Source organism: Maniola hyperantus, chromosome 19, assembly GCF_902806685.2.
Source record: "Maniola hyperantus chromosome 19, iAphHyp1.2, whole genome shotgun sequence".
Lineage (NCBI taxonomy): Eukaryota > Metazoa > Arthropoda > Insecta > Lepidoptera > Nymphalidae > Maniola > Maniola hyperantus.
The window spans coordinates 2,014,596-2,034,612 of record NC_048554.1 but is presented as its reverse complement, the minus strand read 5'-3'; the positions used below and the strand labels follow the sequence as shown (position 1 = coordinate 2,034,612).

General features: G+C 36.9%; 1 protein-coding gene across 2 annotated transcripts in view; it reads right to left on the bottom strand.

The window, feature by feature from the left end:
* Positions 1-576: 576 nt before the first annotated feature.
* LOC117991240 (sialin) overlaps positions 577-20,017 on the bottom strand; it is an 82,234-nt gene continuing 62,793 nt past the window's right edge. For both annotated transcript variants that reach the window (XM_069504941.1, XM_069504943.1), the window contains exons 9-12: positions 10,276-10,423; positions 9,780-9,920; positions 9,072-9,157; positions 577-8,650 (exon numbers count right to left, since the gene is read on the bottom strand). In XM_069504941.1, coding sequence (XP_069361042.1) covers positions 8,483-8,650; positions 9,072-9,157; positions 9,780-9,920; positions 10,276-10,423 — 543 coding nt within the window. In that variant the 3' untranslated portion in view covers positions 577-8,482. The remainder of the gene's footprint in view (positions 8,651-9,071; positions 9,158-9,779; positions 9,921-10,275; positions 10,424-20,017) is intronic.

Genomic DNA, 20,017 nt, shown 5'->3' with positions numbered 1-20,017 from the left:
GCGAGTGACGTGTGGATTCACCGTTAGACATGCATTGATCCTCACGGTGTTTTTCTTCAACTTAATTGCTTAAAACACACAACTCTGAACAGAGGGCTCTTTTCTGGAGACTCGCAACGGTCAGTGGGCGGTGGTATGTGAGGATCTGCCTTTTGAATTCTCCATAATGTTCTCAAATATGTGGTGATTACTGCCATCTGACGTATAGTAAATCTAGGCGCGCACGGGCGGTTAAATGAAGTCTGGTCTGGGCGCCCGTCTAGTCAAATAGCAGTCTCGCAACTAAGTTTTAGCATTTAAATAGGAGTCTATGTCTGTAGTTAGTAATGTCTAAGAGTTTTAGATTTTCCATCCAGTTTTAGCAATGTTCAGAAAAAAAGATCCAGATACTTTAAACTAACTTAGTGTAGAGAAAAACATCAGAATCGACGCCATTATCCATGCAACGAGGCGCGTGGCTATTTGTTGACCGACGGTCATCCGCCCGCCCGTGCGTTCATATCTATAGGCTAGATATAAACGTTTTATTATAAAGAAGATGGATGAGAGGTGGTAGAGTAGAAAAATAGTAGCAGGAATTTTTCGAAAACTTTATTTAAAAAAATATGGTTCACAAAGTATTTTAAGATATTTTTAACAAAACAAAATTGCTTATTGTAGGTACCTATTGATAAAATAATGCCTTAAACAAGAGTAATAATTAATTAAATTAACTAGATACATGCTAGCACTCATTCTGTTTTATCCAAGTACATTGTGAATAAAAGTAATGCCTAACGCAGACCACCGAAAAGTTGGCGAAAATAAACCGCTTATTTATATTTACTACTTGGGGTAAAGTCAAACGAGCGAAATTTTATAAGTCACATACCTACTTAATTTACGATGTATTCAGTGCCATATCAAAGTACAAAGTGACCTAATAACATGAGTCATGACTACTCAAAATGAGTGGTTAATTTTATGTGATTCAAAAGACTCACTAACATGTTAAGCTCGTTTGGCCTCACCCTTAACGGTCGTCATAGGAAAAAAAATGTCTTACACGAATAACTATAACTGTAAATACCTATTGCGTAAGGGACAGAATGCAGACCTACCATGGTCACAGACAAAGCCACCCATTCATTTTAACAGAGTTACCATTACTGACTAAAATCGGTGGTCTGCGATAGACCCTATATCTTAAACACGTTAACAAAATTTTGCTATAGATGGGAATAATTAAATCTGTTTAACCGACTTCTTGGATTTTTATAAAAGCCATGAAAAAAATAAATGGTTGATAAGAAATATTTGGATAGGGTTATGTCAAACACAGTACCTATTGTTGTTTACAGATACCTTTTCATAATCCAGAGCACTTCTAACAAGTGTTATAAAACTGGTATCACGAGCACATATACCCACGTAGAATTGTCAATTGGCGTAATAAATAAAGGTTATATGAAACGTTATGAAGTGTTGTAAGTCCGGATTATGCAGTCACTAATTAGTGAATTAACGTAATAAATTTTTATTATACAGATTACATAGCGATGGTTTGCATAACTACATCCAATTATGGTGGATCAAATAAGCTCTCATTTATCCAAATCGACTCAGTAAAATGTCCCTAATGTATCATAGACTACAGAAGTACAGAATAGGTAATAAATAGCATTGTGTGACATGTACGTTTTATAAAAATAATCTATTTACAATATGTAATTAAAATTGTTCAGCATTCTTCTTATTTTTATAATTAGGTATGTGTCATGATTATATGTAATACCTATAGATTTTGTTGATTAACAAAATATCATATTATATTAAATATTAATGGTAAATTGTAATTAATATCTAATTAGACTTATTTAAACATAAACTGCATAAAGTATATGGATGTAAGTATAGTAGAGCTAACGAGTTATTGCGTTTTTGACTTTCCGTTGTTAGATGGCAATGTAATGAGTGCGAGAGGGCACGCAATATTAATATGTATGCTCAGAATTTTGTATGTAACTTACAGATGTCAAAAACGCAATCTCTCGTTGGCTCTTAATAGGTATTTTACTATTCTGAGATTCAAAAGTTCATTAAAGGGTAAGTAAAAGTAGATAGGCAGGTCAGTAAGTACTAAGCAGTAAATAGGTATAAGGTATAGCGTTTCGAAATAAGTTTTAAAATTTTAGGTCATTAAAATCTGTATATAATATGTTACGCCCAAAGACCTAAAACGCTCATTGTGGCTGATTCCGTTGTACACAATCTCTAAACTAAACTAAAATGACACTTGTAAATCTATTGCTATTCCTTTTATATTGTTGCTTGCGAAAAGGATAGCACTAGATTTAGACCTGTTAATTTAGTTTAGCTTAGAGATTGTTTACAAGAGAATCGGCCCCATTGAGCGAAAAAATTGCTTAAAACGCGTCGTGGAAATCGCAGATTAACGCCGCTCTTTTCGATTCGTTTCGTTTCGTTATGGCTCTAATGAAAACTGAAAATAAAGAAAAGCCACGATGCGTTCTGAGTACTAGGCCAGTACGAAATCTGAGCACCCCGACCCCACGCAGTCTTGTCAGTCCTACCACTAGTGTTTTTGTAAAGCGCGTAGTCAGAAGCTTGCGAAGAAAGTCTTGAATGAAGAGAGCGAAAAGAAGGTTGAGTAGGTGAGCTGAATGAAGGGGCGACGGAGCGAGTTTTCTGACGTAGCCCATTTAAAAACTTGATCTTTACAGCGATCACGCACTCATCCGATCCGAATCAGTGAAAATACGGATATAAAAATATCTACGAAATAATATGTCATAACCATAAGCTACCTACCATACAAAACAAAAAGGAACGTATTTTCATGGACTCGGATCGGATGAGTGCGTAACCGCCGTTAGTCATCATCGTCCTTCCCTCCCCTTACCCTCCCTCTCCTCCTTTTTTGTCACATCAAGTTTGTAAATGAGCTACGTCAAAAGACAGCCTTTGGAGATAAACAAATAATTAAACGCTTTTTTACTTAAAAATAAAATATATATGCAGTTTATTATAGAGAATAATGTTACACACCTTACAACTAAAATAAAATACCTAAGCGGCTCGTAAATGTATACACTGAAATAATATGTTCCACAGACAATATTTTAATATCTATGACACTGCAGGTAGGCACTTGGTGGTACTAATTCGTAAACTAAAATACTAAATTGACAGGACCAAACGAAGCGCCATCTTTGTCACAATGTTTCTTTGAGAAAGGGACGGCATGAGGTTTAGTCCTATTAACAAAGTTTAGTTTTAAATATCAAATTAGCATCTTCGTGTACCCCGCATAGTCTGTGGTCAAAAAAAATGTTGAAAGCACTTTAAACACCAAAGCCGGCGGCTTTACACGGCTTCACATAATTGCAAAGCCGACTGCACAAGCACACATTTTTGCGTTTGCTTCGGTGTGTAGAGCGCTTAAAAATATAAAAATAAAAAATAAAGATCACAAAATACTGAAAGTAATTTAGGAACTAATAATAACCTGAAACGAGGTTAATATTTTCAATTCCAAAATTAATAAGAATAAAGGGAGCGTTTAAAAAATACAAGTGAAATCATCCATAGACAAACCTCTCTATCACAGTTGTCGAAATGCACGAAAAAAACTACACCTCTATTCACACTGATGCTTTGTGCATATATTCCTAATTTTATTCTTAACCTTATTTTATTTATTAGGAAAAACACATGCAACCTGGAAAAAATCATCAACTCGAAAGTGTGAGAAACAATAGTAATTCACTAGACATAACGTGAATCCGCTGTAGTGTGTAGACACATCCACTCGAACCTTGCTTCGAATAAAGTGAAAAAGTTTAGAGCAAAATAAGCTCTCGCGCGTAGTGATAAGGCATAAACTAGCCTGCACGCACGCGGTACTACTATTGGTTCGAGGTCTCATTCGAGTTTTGTTTTTCTCGATTTTTAATTTGCCATTTTTGACTCTTAATATTTTTTTTATATTTATAAATCGATTGTAATACCATGACAAACTCATTTTGCTTCGGAAAAACAACCATTACAATTTCAGCGTGTATTAAAACAGAAAAAATGGCAAAATACAATGGTTTGATAATGATGATATCATCAGTGTAAATAGAGGCTATGCATTATGTCGTAATATAAAGCTAAGTGCAAACATGGCGTAATCTTACATCTATGTCTTACGATAAGTAACGGGGCTTGTCTATGGCCATAATGGAGGCTTACTTAAGTAAATAAATAAAAACTTGCTTTCTAATTTTGCTGCAAAGGTGTCTTTTTATGGTGTCAATATAACTAGGACTCAGACTCAAAGTTACCTTACTTAATTTAAAAAAATCCAAAAAGAGGTAACTATTTAAATATTCAATTAAACAGCCTCTTTTGAACTCGATTTTAAGTTTCATTATTTGATAAAACTTAAAATTTAAAGAAATCAGCTTAAAATAAAATTTAAAATCTTTATTTTAAGTTTTGTTTTAAGCTATTTTCCACTGGTATGTTAACCCCCATTATTAAAAAGTTTCACTGGTAAAAAACGTTTACAATATAAAGTTGCTAAACTGTCCTAGTAGAAAAATAAATAATTAATACGTCTGCTTACTTAAAAATACTACTAAATATAAATTGTAAAAAGAAACTTGACATGAAATCCTGCAATGTATGAGCTTAATTTTTTAGCAGATTTTGGTTTCTAAACCGAAGTCTGCTAAAGAGGCTGTCATATTATGCGCTCTCAAAGTGGGTTAAAAAACAAATCAAAACGAAGCGGCACATTATTCCGTTTCCCTCACACACAATACACAGGTAAGGTGTAAGTGAGATCGAAAGATTAACGCCGCTCTTTTCGATTCGTTTCGTTTCTTTATTGGTACGCTTTATAAGATACGAATAAGTAGGTAGGTATAGTAGCGTTTTGGTTCCGATCAATAAAATATTTTTCTGAGATATAGGTTTTATGTCATACCAATAAATTTAGATAGAACCATTGACTCATATATGTATTACTTCGTATGGACTGGGTTATTGAACAAACAAAATGGCACCGACTCATTGGTGCTTATGTACCAATGCAACCTGAGTGACGTCTGGATTTCAAAGGGGTCGTTCATCTAGTATCTAAGAGGTGGCGCTGATTTATTTGGTTTCTAAACGGTGAAAAATTTTGTTCGCTTGACATTTATTTCGATGGATAGAACGACGAATATGACATACGTACAGAATTTTTCAGACTTTTAATGGAACTCATAATGCAGGATTTCCCGTCCCCTAGCCCTAAAACTACTGGATAGTTATAACAGTGAGTCGGGTTACGACTTTGTGATAGCAGAGCGTGTCCGTTGCGCGGCGCCGGTACGTTATTAAAAATAAATCACAATCCTTTTATAATTATATTTTACTTAACAGCCTTTTTTTGTTTTTTTTTTATTTTGTTTTTTATTCATTGACGTCGCAGGAAATTTAAATATTATGCATAAATTGTTTTTTCATCTCGAAAAAGTCTAAAAAGATACGCGATACGTAATGTAATCACAAAAACTGACTCTACTAATGTTAAAGTTAATTAATTAGTTAACACCGTTTTATACTACCTTTAATTGTTTTTTTTTTTGCGAAAATACCAAAAACCCGTCCGGTAATATTTTAGGGTTGCCTAGAACGTGACGTCTTGGGGTTGCCTCTTATGAGAGACGTTTTATGATGACTTAAGTATTTGGGTTTTTATGATGGCATATTATTTAGTAGGTACTTACACATTTTATTTTATTTATTATTTCCAGCGACGCCCATGTTACAATATTCTCTAACACGTAAACTTTGTCTCCTTAGCCATCTCACGCCATTTTGTTTTTTTAATTTTTTCTTAATTAAAATGACAAAAGACGCCTAATTGGACAACACAATACAGCTCGCGACACGAAAGTTGAAAATACGATGTAAAGGCATGCAACATTTTGACATTTGCGCGGACGCAGACGAAGAATCGGCTAGTCTAGTATTATAAACACAGATCTAAAACAAGCGCTATCTCTTTCACAATATTCCCAATAGAAAAGGATAGCATTACTTTTGAACCGTCAATTTAGTCTAGACCACCCCAATTTTCAGCTTTCATGACGCGTGTGTACGGGTGGAAACATATTTATAATATGCGACATTAGTCGTTGCGACACGAGTCAAATCAAATTGTTTTTTTTATTCGATATCAAGTTAGCCCTTAACTGTAATCTTACTTGATGGTAAGTAACGATGGATTGGACGCGAGGTATTTTGGAAGAGATAATATGTACCTAAGTTAATTTAATAAAACTAGTGTGTGTAACTAAAATGTCACGTAAAAACAAATTAGAAGTGTATTGCACTTCTAATTTGTTTTTACGCGACATCGTACAGGAAAGCTAAGGCTCTTAGCGGCACTTCTTTGCCAGTAGGGTTTGCCACATCATCACTTCCCATCAGGTGTGGTTGTGGTCAAGCGTTTGCCTTGAATAAAAAAGGGCTTAGCCACGACCGAAGCCTCCAAGCTAACAAGACTAGAGACAATTTATGGTTATAAATTGCCAAATTGCCTTTGTCGGGGATTGAACTCCAGACCTCCAAGCTTCGCGTGGCGTAGAACTAAATCGAGAATTATAAATGTGTTTCCACCCTAATTCGTTACACAAACTTAAACAACATGGTTCAATGTTTTAAACTCGTTCAAAACGAATGAACCAAAATTCCGCTATTTATTTATTTATGCTATTAATATATAAATTAGCAACAATTGTAATCAGTCTGTAAATATTCGAATGGTATGTGCTTTTAGCTTAATGCTACCTCGATATAAAGGCTAGTCAGACCCTAATATATTTCTAAGCGTTGCTATACGCATAGTCGGGTCGGCACATTCAATTCAACCATTTTTATTGAACAACAAAACCCGATGTAACTTTTTCAAGTCTCGATAGCTCAACGGTTAAAGGAGCGGACTGAAACCGATAGGTCGCCGGTTCAAACCCCACCCGTTGCACTATTGCCGTACGTATCCTAGCACAAGCTTTACGTAATTGCAGGGGAAAAAGGGAATATTAGTCAGCATGATAAACTTGATGGCTAATATTCTTTTATTAAAAAAAATCAAATAAATATTTGACTTTCATTTGTCTCGCATATTCGGCAAAACTGCGCGGGTTTATTGAAACTCCGTTCAGCTTTTAGCGCATTTTCATTGGATTCCTGGTCCCACTTTAGCCTGGACATATAACACCAGAAATTATACTTCGTCGCTTCATTCTTCAGATATCATAATTTTACCAAGTAGACCCTACACGCAACGACGTACGTTTTATAGACATTCATTCATTTCTAGTAGGTATGGCAGCAAACATTTTACCACTATTCCACCCAGAAATTGGCTTTCACATAAACCCTGGCGCGCTCCGAAAGTCACTCTGCTAATGCATTTTTACTGAACCCCGCTGATTGTCAGGATTGCGCCAGATTGGCCAAACGCTAGAAGCGTTCGCAGAGTAAATGCGACTATGCATATAGCAAACCCTTGAGTTTTTATAGATGGGTCTTTCGGCCTAATACAAATTTGTAAATTCGCCATTCAAAAAATCGATAAATTACATTATATTGGTGCACTTCTGTTTATTACTGGACTTCCACTGCTGGACACACGGCGTTTTGTCGCTTGTGTCCATACGGTTCAGTGTAATTTAATTAGTAATACACAAAACTTAGATGAAGGACTAAAAGTTTATAATGCTTACGGGTACGGTTTGACACCGCGTGGAAATAAATTAGGACCTATATACACTATTTTAGACAAAAATCGTGTTCTCTGTAACTAATTTACTTTAGGGATATAACCGCAATGTTAGTAACATAACTTAGTTGGGACTTTGGGAGTGAAGTTAGCAGGAGGTGCAAAACCACGCCTGTTATCATATGACATTTGAGAGGATTACAATAGTAGTCGCAATATTAATTTAAAGATAAACATGTTTGTGTACCTACAACCTATGGCACCAATATCATACTTTTATCAATTTATAAAAATACTTTTATATAAATCGTAAAATCAGTTCAAAAATGCAATATTGCATACCAATTTTTTTTTAATTTTATAAAATCTAACAACCTGTCCATATTCGATTGACGGTCGATTTTTCCTGTAGTTCGGTATAGCATCAATAGATGGCGTTAGGAATTTATTGATAGATAGTTAACAAGTAGGCAAACCAATTGAAATAGGTACACACATACATATTTGAATAGATAGTAGATATTTGAAAAAGTTATAGAAATTTGTGGCTCATATAAGATCCATGTAGTTCAATCCAAAGAAAATTTTACTTCGATTTTGACTTAAGCTAGTCACTAAATAACATTTTCCATTGGTTTGCCTTTCACTTAGGTAATTCTCTCTTTTATTTCACTTTACATTCACTTTCCTCTCACATTTCATTCACTTTCCTTTCACTCCTTACACTTTCTGTTCATTGAGTGGTTCCTCTTCCTTCTTCTCCTGCGGCTCGGGGCGCGTGCCCCAAGGCTGCAGCTCGCCCGAGCCGAATATCACAAATGTCAGGGCTCCGAAAACGTATGTGCCGGCTAGTATGAAGAACACCTTCTGCCATTGAACGTAGGTTTTCTGTGAACAAGGATATATTTGATATTTTTATTTTTTGCTAATGTTACTAAATAGGGAGGATCACAAAAATCTGCTTAATGACTCTAATCCTTGATCGAAATTCATTAGGCAACTTAACTTTTTCTGTTTTCTATGCATATTGTTCTCTATTCTTATTGAACTAGTATTTTGGTTAATAAATGGTCAGTGATATTTATTTTATTTATGCAAATTGTAATTAACAGCATTTACAAAAATATAAAAGGTCTTTTGTAAATGCTGTTTATTAACTTAGGTGTAAAATTAAATCCTATAATTTAAGGCCTATAATATAATTGCATTTCACCAACTTAATATGTAGTTATAATATTGGTTTATCTGTGGTTGTATTTTTAACAGAAGTAGTCGCGTTTTGTTTTTGGTGTCTATCTTGTTTACTTACGTCGTGCTTAGTCAGTTCGCCGACCATGAAAGTGGAGAGCCAGCCGCCGAAGGAAGACAATGTGTTTGCGATACCGAAGATCGTACCTGCAATACACATTTTTTATATAAAAATGCTACATTGGTTTTAGATTTATAAAAATCCCGTGGGATTTCATTGATTTTCCGGGATAAAAAGTAGACATGTCCTTCCTCGGGATGCAAGCTATCTCTGTACCAAATTTCGTCAAAATCGGTTGAACGGATGGGCTTGAAAGGCTAGCAGACGGACGGACACACTTTTGCATTTATAAAATTAGTATGGATGGAGCAAACAAGCAGGCAAGTCACCTGATGCTGAGCGAGTACGCCACCCATGAATATTTTCAGCGCCAGATTCAATGCATTACCAGCTTTTGGCTTTGAATAACCCATATCGTAGTTTTGAAGAAAGCCGATGGAAGCTAATTGTACAATTTGTAAATACGTGGCATAAAATATCTGGCATAGCAGAAGGTAGAAGCTTCTTACTTTTTTCACTTTTCATTCACTTTCCTTTCACTCCTCATATTTTCTGTTCATTGGATGGTTCCTTTTCCTTCTGCATCGTAAGGTGCGATCACAAAATAAGGAAAGTGGTGTAAGTTCTATGTTTTTTGCATTTTTAAAAAAGTGGGTATAATTTACGCATTCAAAAGCACAGTTAAAGAACAAGATTTATGAAGCTTACCGCTGAACTTAGGCGCGATGTCGAGTCCGTTGCCAAGGTAACCGGCCGTCACTGCTCCATTGATAGTAAGGGCCAGCGTGAAAATAGCGATGGACCACACCCTGTCGTGGCCGTAGAAAGCCTGCACCAGCATCATGATACCTGAGCGAGAATAATAAATTAGTTGGGGCCAAGAATTAAAATAAGTATAATTGTAAAAACAGACGTATTTGCATAGCTTTAACGTTTATTTTGGATGTTAGAAATTGATGCTTTCGGTTTATTTTTGTATATTGAGTTGCTAAACATCTTCAACACGCTGTCGCAGTATTAGATTGCAAATGATGCGCGAGAGCAAATTATCCACTTCTAGAAATATTAGGTACAAGTGGTAAAGTCAGTGTTGCAATTGTTGGCATATCGGTCATTAGTATCGATATTGTCATACCCCAAGTCACAAATGTTATTAGTGTCCTAAAACCGGACATTAGTGTTATGTATGTAGAAGACATATTACCGGGTAACCCGACAGCAAATCCGGTGAAGAGTTTCCTAGCTGCAGTGGTTGAGAGACGGCCGCTGCGACGCAGGGAGTCAGCCAGTACTGATGATGCGAGCGCACACAGATATTTTCCCAGGTATGGTAGAGATGACAGAAGACCGTTCTTTTGACAAACAAGAAATATTTTATTTTAGTAATGCGGTTGCGGGCCAGCGCCTGCATGCAACAGAGTCCTGTGTCCTGAGCAGGCCCAACTGCTGTTATGTGAACCGCTGCTGCAACTGGTATAGAAATCATGCGGTAGATAATAGTCCAGTCAAAGTCAAATAATTTATTCAAAATTGGTAATAAATTACACTTTTTGATGGTAGGTTGTTGGATTTGTAAGATGATATAGTGATGATGATTTTTACGCGAACTTAAAACTAAAACTACGAATATTTACCATAGTACATATCCCATAACCGCTTCTAACACTAGCCATACACATACAGTTGGCGGCAGGCTTGAAGCGGCGGCGTCCAGTAAACTTGACTGTGTATGGCTATCAGTTGACTGGACGCCGCTTCAAGTCCGCTGCAAACTTGACATTACACTTGATCGTCTATAGCCAGCTAGCTAAGTAAACTTAGCTATTTATTGACAATTGTGATTGTGTACGTTTTTACAATAAACTCCCAGAAGATAATATTGGAAATATCTCGCAACAAGTTCAAACTTTTTATAAAACGAAAACTTATTGAAAAATTCTATTATGTACGTGATTAATTAAATGATGAGAAAGCTTGGGAATGAGTTGCTTTAACAGCTTTGGTAGTTCCAATAAGTTTTAAGTGATATTGTAATGTGTTGATAATAAAAAGAATACCCGGCTAAGTTTGCTGTGGGCTCTTCTCAGACCGGGCGTGTTTGGAGAGTGAGCTCACTCTTTCTTTCTTATTTATTGCGTACCGAGGTAATTTTAAAGAATGCAAAAAAGTCTGCACTGCACTTACCACGGCGCCGGACCCGCATTCTCACCATTAACCGGGACCTATTTCCAATGCATACCAGACTATTTATAGGACCTATTTGTACCAGCAACCCCGGCTTTGCAAACGTAGGACTTTTAATAGCCCCCATTAAAATAGAAAATACGTAAAGCGTACGAAAATAGGTGCTAGGTGAAGAGGTGATAGCCTAGTGATAAAGACGTAGGTTTTGTATTCGGAGGTCGGGTGTTCGATTCCAGGCGTAACACCTCTAACTTTTCGGAGTTATGTGAGTTTTAAGCAATTAAATATCGCTTGTTATTATGGTGAAGAAACACATCGTGAGGAAACCTGCATGCCTGGGTATCTAAATATATAAAACGAAAAGGTGACTGACTGACTGATCTATCAACTCACAGCTCAAACTACTGGACGGATCAGGCTGAAATTTAGCATGCAGATAGCTATTATGACGTAGGCACCCGCTAAGTAAGGATTTTTGAAAATTCAACCCTAAGGGGATAAAATAGGGGTTCAAAATTCGTGTAGTCCATGCGGACGAAGTCACGGGCATAAGCTAGTTTTTCATAATTTTCTCAGAGACATCCATAGAAAATGCTGTCTTTTTTGAAAAATATCAAAATAACCACACTGACACCACATTGCATTAGTATCTACATTGCACCCGTGCGAAGTCGGGGCAGGTCGCTAGTCAAATATAAATTGTACTTGGGTCGGTAATCTTATCGCGAAAATCTACAATGAAAAATGGAATGACCATCTTTTCAAGGAAGTACCTACTTCACATTAACAAGCTTCGAGTGTGTAGGTAATCCAAAGGGAAATTACATGTAATTTTCTGATAGACTACGCAGTAAGTTCATTAATATTATAAGCAATAATAATGTAACATCTATGTATAATAATAAATATAATAAAACCTTAATTCCCGTGGACGAACTCGCGCTCACGAAGTGTTTGGTACACGTATGATGGGTAGGTACAGGAGTAGATACAAAGATTTTTTCTTTTCATCTTGGAAAATCAAAGAGTTTTCACGGGATTTTCACCTAAATCCACGCTATTAGTACGCGAGTCGCGACAGGTTGAAGTGACGTGAAAAAATAATCACGTCATCTTTTACAAATCGGATTGGTTTACTGTACACATATTCTCCTCTCCGCTCCGCTTAGGTGGATACCGGGCCTTATACAAAAAAACAGGCCAAGTGCGAGTCAGGCTCGCGCAATGAGGGTTCCGTACTACAGTCGTATTTTTTCGACATTTTGCACGATAATTCAAAAACTATGATGTATAAAAATAAATAAAATCTGTTTCAGAATGCACAGATGAAGACCTTTCATATGATACCCCACTTGATATAGTTATCTTACTTCGAAAATTGAAAATACTAATTGTTAGTTCATGACCACAATTTAATTTTTTTGTGTAATGTAACCACAAATTCATAGTTTTCAGATTTTTCCCCGAATGTCAGCTATTAGAACTACCCACCTGCCAAATTTCATGATTCTAGGTCAACGGGAAGTACCCTGTAGGTTTCTTGACAGACCGACAGACAGACAGACAACAAAGTGATCCTATAAGGGTTCCGTTTTTCCTTTTGAGGTACGGCACCCTAAAAATGTGGATTAACTGAATGTAGACACTAGCTGTAGATACCTGCAATAGATTAACTCGAGCCTAGATTGGAAACCAGATAAGGTAATTGTACCCGATCTGAAGATGATGTAAATGATGTACACCCGGCAACATTATAATCAGTCGCTTTAATGCGATAGTTTTAAGGATAAGTTTTGCATGATACAACTTTAATTGCTCGTTGCTTACCGTACTTTGAGGCGCCAAGAAACTTTCAAATGAAAATATTATTAGTATAAACCCCGCAAATTGCTATTGCGCTGGACCCATGTCTCATTAACATCGAAATGACGTCACTTTGACGTCAGCCGAAATAATGATATACCATCAGCTCGAAACTTCAGTCTAGTACTGACGTCACTAAAATGGCGGCCACGCGCATTAGCAATTTGCGGGACTTATACCTACTTATACTCGTAAGATTCTAGGAGATTATTCGCGTTCCATGCATTATCCGTATGTAAAGGCTTGTAGAATTGTCATCACAATTCACAACCTTTCGCCGGCTCACTACTCAGAACGAGTCACCTCTCAGAATGAGAAGTGTTTAAGCCATAGTCCACCACGCTGGTCAAGTGTGGGTTAGCAGACTTCACACGCCTTTGAGGATATTATGGAGAACTTGCGCAAGTTTCCTGACGATGTTTTCCTTCACCTATAAGGCATGATAACTCCGAAAAGTTAAGGTGCGTGCCCGGGATCGAACCCAGTGGCGGATTTGCCCTAAGGCCCAGTAGGCCCGGGCCTAGGGCGGCCATTCCTAGCGATAAAAATTCGCCGATGTTATGATAAAAGTTGGTAAATATGATGAGTGCTGAAAAGAGGGCGGCTGGTACCTACTTACTACATGACCTAGGGCGGCTAGGACTGGAAATCCGCCACTGATCGAACCCCTGACCTCCGATTAGGAGGCGGACGTCCTAACCACTAGATTATCACAGCTTGATAACTCCGAAAACTTGTGTGTTTGTGCGTGCTCAAAGTGCACTGCCCGTATGTAACCTACCTAACTATAGACGTCCACTGCTGGACATAGGTCTCTTGTAGGGACTTCCACACGCCACGGTCTTGCGCCGTTTGAATCCAGCGGCTCCCTGCGACTCGTCTCATGTCGTCCGTCCACCTAGTGGGGGGGGTCTTCCAACGCTGCGTCTTCCGGTGCGAGGTCGCCATTCCAGCACCTTGGGATCCCAACGTCTATCGGTTGTACGAACTATCTGCCCTGCCCATTGCCACTTCAGCTTCGCAACCCGTTGAGCTATGTCGGTTACTAAGATCGGAATCTAGATCTACCCGTATTAAACTCACAAACCCCGAGATTGTAAAGTGTAAACCATCTGGTCAATAAAATCATCGAAACAAAAAAGATTGCGAAAAAACGTTGGCGTCGCGTTGAGGTGGGCGCTAGGGTGACCATAAAAACAAAAATTGCGGATTATTTGGTTAACTTTGATGCTGTTTCGCAACATTATACCATTTTTTACTACATGTATTGTTTTCATATTACATTGGAATTTTATTAATTTTATAAATAAAATAAAATCTTTACAGATACTTCGAAACTTAGAAGTATAACAAACAATGAAATTAACATGTATGTCTTTTGTATTTATTTTGTATATATTATGTATTATTATGTTATTATCAAAACTATCAATTTAAAATATATGTACACATACGTGGAACAAAACAAAATATTCACATAATAAACTTAAATGTTTACAAAAAGTATCGAAGCAGTCATTAACGGGCATGATGCCTAATATTACCGGCGCTATTGCCTCGCTACATAGCTATAGGCTTAGCCGTTGAGCTAATAAGCGCCAGTATTTGGATCACCTGACGTGTGGATCAGTTTTTGGACACGACTAATTAAAATGATTTATCATCATCATCATTATGATCAACCCATCACTGGCTCACTACAGAGCACGGGTCTCCTCTCAGAGTGAGAAGGGTTTTTGGCCATAATCTACCACGCTGGCCATGTGCGGATTGGTAGACTTCACACACCTTTGAGAACATTATGGGGAACTCTCAGGCATGCAGGTTTCCTCACGATGTTTTCCTTCACCGTTAAAGCAAATGATATTTAATTAATTAAAACGCACATAAATCCGAAAAGTTAGAGGTGCGTGCCCGGGATCGAACCCCCCGACCTCCGATTAGAAGGCGGACGTCCTAACCACTAGGCTATCTTAGCTAATATGAGCACTTACTTCAATCAACTAGTACTTGTAAATTCTTTTTTCACTAATTTTACTAATTTAAGGCAGTAATTTAAATAAATTACTTGGTTTTACGTTTTAATAAATAAAAATGATACAAAATAAAAAGTTCACATACGTCTTACCTATACCTTTCAATTTTGTTGTCGTTTCACATACCTATCGATTTTGAGCTTTCGTCTAAATATTTTAAGATCTTTTATTCTTAAACACAAACAAGGCTGACGCAAGGTTTCCACTATTGCATCAGCTAAATGGACCAGCAAGTTTTATGCATAAGACATCAGGTTTTCGCACCTTGAACGAGCACAAACAGCAGTACTCTGCGAATCTTTTATATTGGAAGATTTTTACTGTTAGAATAAAACCAAATCAATATTAGATGAAATTTATAATGTATTTAAGTTAAAAATAGATCATTAATGATTATTAGATATATAAATAAGACATTTATTGCACAAAGGTCCATTTAAGTGTTATTCTATTTTGTAATAAACCACAAAAAAAAACAACTTAATCAAAACCAATATTGTAACCGCAATATAATAAGAATGTAATGTTAAACAAGTTATGGTTACATTGTTTTGCTAACAAACTTGGAACAAACATTAATCACAATGTAATAGACACGTGTTAAAATTGAATTAAGGCCATATTATATTTTTTATTTATCAGCAGTAATTAAATATTTTTTATGGAGAATTCAGTCTCCACGAAGTATTTAAAAACTGAAGGTCAACAAAACCAGAATGGACAGGAAATGTGCAACGCATAAACAGCATGAGAGCCTCGAAAAAATTGCTGGACAGAAAACCAGAGGGTCGCAGAGGCTGGTGGATTAACGGTGTGGAGAAGGACATGAGGGTTTTAGGAGTATGAAAGGAGAAGGAAGCTGCTTCTGACCGCCTTCGATAAAGAAGTAAGAATGCTTAGCTTTGCATCGAGAATTCAAAAGCGGCTGCACGAGAAATGCTATAAAATTTATTTTCCTTAGCGGACTTACAAGGTCAAGTCACTTCTCGCAGAAACACGCGATTCACTTTGCACGGCGAATAGGACTTTCTTAACGCGCGCTTATAATGAAAAAGTGAAAAACTAAATTTTCAACGGCTTAAACGCCAACAAAGGGCGTCGCTTATGTCTTTTGCAAGGGTGGTAAATTGGGCGGAATAGAAATATACCCGGATACGGAATAATCTACCACCTTACAAAGATTAGAGGAAAAAAAAAATAATTTTACTTACTTGATCTATCTACCTAGTAAAGAATAGAAGCTAGCCGTCGACTCCCTTGTAATGTATATGAGGTGTTATAAATGAAATTTGCTAGATGTTAGGCAAAATTGTTTTTAATGTAACTTTTACCGGGGTCGCTTAATACATAGTGATGGCTAATAATGCTTAGTTATTCTAGCTTAATGCCAAGACTTAATTTAGATACATTAGAATGCCTTAGGTAGATAGTACATAAAATCTATGTTTTAAATTTAAGATGCCATTGGCATGGAATAGACAATGACACAGTAAAATTCATAAAATTGTTTCAAAATAAAAGCTCAGTAGTAAAGACAGGGTTCTTACTGTACACATACACTAAGAAGGTTCACTAAACTGTTCCAGGATACAAACATTTGCTTACTTGTAGGTGCGAAGACTGCAATGTAGCTGGGCGGCATCGGCCAAGATCCAAAACTCAATTTAACTTGATTCTTCACAACCGAAATGTTTCCTTACAAAGATTTTCACCAAGTCTTATCCATAGAATTAAGTTGCCAACGTGAATGTACAAAAGAAATAAATACGGAAAACGAAAGCGAAATACGAAAACCGAAAACTAAAAACGGAAACGCAAACGGAAACTAAAACGGAAACCCTGCAACAAAGAAAAACAAGATTATTATTTGTGCTGTGTGAAAATTTCGACACGTGGAATTTTCCCGATCAAACACAACTCACCTATTGAACTCCTGGCCACCAATGGTTTTCAGGAGTCCACCCACAACCCATTATCCTCATTTATTTGGGAAGGTAAAATAACTGGAACTGAAAGTGAAATCATGAAATTAGGATTTTCTCTAACCAAACCGCCATTTTGTCGAATCCACATTACTTGATTTTTCACTCACCATAATTGATGAAACATTGAAATACGTTAGGATGACTAAATTTATAACTATTGTATTTTCCCAGGCGAAGCCATGGGCGAAAAGGAGTGAGATTTTCCTGGAACGAAAAAATTCGTCTTCACATGTTGACTCCAGAAAAATTCTAAATCTCACCAATCGGTGTTGCCAGACGCAACCCGAGTGTGGCCGCTCTCATTTAGTTTGATCATGAAGCCAATTCATTTTTGAATATTTGCGGAACCTAAGGATATATTATAAGAACCGTTTTGTTAATGACTTAACAATAAACAAATGATATTATGGTTTTATTTAATTATTTTGTTTTATTTTTACGACAATTGACAACGAAGCAAACGCCATCTATTGTGGCTCGAATGAACTCTGAACATCGACCCACGCGTAGTTCTGCACCTTGATGCTAGGTGGCACCAACATACTTTGAACAAAATTGATTTTTATTAAAAGCGAAACGCTAGTTAGTAGTTCAAAATTTACAACGTCACAATACTTCCCCTCCTACGAAAAGGTTCAACAGGTTGAACCACGCTGCCCTCAGCGTCATCCAACAACTACTAACAATTTGCCTGAAACAAACAAACAAAAACACAGAAGTTACGCGTGAACGCACATCTACTACTAACAAGGAAAATTGTCTAACAAAATAAATATACTGAAAACAGTGTAAGGTTTTATACATTATACTTAACTACACAACCCTAACTTCTAAAAAGAATATATACAAAAAAACTTCATGGTGTCTAAGACACTTGAGTGGAAACATCTTGGCATCATTCTTCAGCTGACTGATAGAATGCGTCTAGGCCTACGGTGGTTCACTCTTTTAAACTACCATCGTAATATTTGTTACTCAACAAATACGGAAAATCTGGTTGTGAACGGGTCCATCTTATATGGCAACCGTTCTCTATCCCATTCGGAAAAATAAAACCGAATCAAAATCGGAATATGAGAAAAAAAAAAACGAAATAACTCTCCTAGAAAATAGATCTCGGAACAGAATCGGAAAAATAACAGAAATGATCCATTATCTAGAAGGAAAACGAAAACAAAACACAAAACCCCCCCTTTCGTTATCCCCAAAGTACGATATTTGCATTTTTACTTTCTCAACCGGTTGGTCTACCACAAGCATTCCAATCATCACATATTCATCCCTACATACATCCACTACATTCCTCCTCAACTGAACCATGGTAATGTAACTGTTAACTCAGAACATCACTACACTCATTCAAATTCCTAATTGAATATTGATAACTTAAATATTCAAACAGTTTAGACCAAACTAAGTAATGGCAAATATCTACTTCTTAATATCCTTAATATGCCAAGTGCCTATTGGGTGGTTGTCAGCTACTCTAACTAGTTCGTAAACCAAAGGTGACAAAACCTTGACAACCCTGCACTTTTCATACTTAGGTGCCAGCTTAGCTGCGAAAAAATTTGTAGCGTCGCTTTGTGGATAGGTCTTTTTCCACACTATATCCCCAACAGAATAGCTTGCAGACCTACGCCTTAAGTTGTAATGCGTTGCATACTCTGCATGAGCCTGAAACAAATTTCTCCTAACCTGACCAAATATGTCCTCCAAAGTTCCAAACTTTCCTGCGTATTCCTCCCTTGGAATTCCGGCCTCGTACTCCTTATCCGTGTCCTTATAGAAGGAACCATTTAAAACCGGTTCTCTAGCGTGGACAAGGAAGAACGGGGAGAATCCAGTGGATTCATTAACCGCACTGTTTATGGCGAACTGGACCTTGTACAGGTTTTCGTCCCAGGACCTGTGGTTATCTTTCACAAAAGCGGCTACAGCAGTCATAACAACCTTATTGTACCTCTCAACAAGGTTAACTTGCGGAGTGTACAGTGGTGTGTAGTGTAATTTCGGAATATTATAACGCTTAATGAGATTACGGAATTCAGATCCTGTAAATTGGGACCCATTGTCCACAATCACAGTCTCTGGAACACTATGGTTCAAAAATACAAAATTCTCTAGCGCTTTAACAACAGCGGCACCTGTGGCACGCCGTAACGGAAACAACATTGTATATTTCGAAAAACAACACGTCACCACAAAAAGAAATGTAAATCCTGATTTAGACCTAGGCAAAGGTCCGACTAAATCAGCCGAAATGACCTGAAAAGGTCTCTCGCAGACTTTAGGCTTCCCTAGCAGACCTGGAGTGGCTGATGTCGTGTGTTTATACGCAGAGCAAGTATCACAATTCTTAACGTACTCAACCACGTCCTTATACATACCACGCCAAAAATATCTGAGGGATAATCTGCGATGAGTTTTGAACACACCAAAATGACCTGCAGTTGCGTCTGCATGGTTTTGTTGCATAATTCTAAGGATGTCGTTCTTGTGGACTACCTCTTTCCAGTCGAACTCACTGAGAAGCTGGTATTTACATTTACTGTAACGATATAGTTTATCGTTCAAAATACAAAAATTCGGAAAATTTGCTGGATTGATTTTACAGCCATTAAATGTTTTGTCATACCAGTCATCTACCAAAACTTGTTGACTAGAGTTATCGGAATTTTCAAACATAAGATGTACTTACTATTGAAAGCAATACCCAACAACAACTCAGTTAAGCAATGTTTATTACTAAACTGAAGGCAAACATTCACTTATACACCTCCAAGGTAAGTCGATAACATAATTAAACGGCATAAGCACCATTTATAAAGTGTTAATTAAATAAGAAAAAAAACCACTGTTCATCAATTATGTTCCA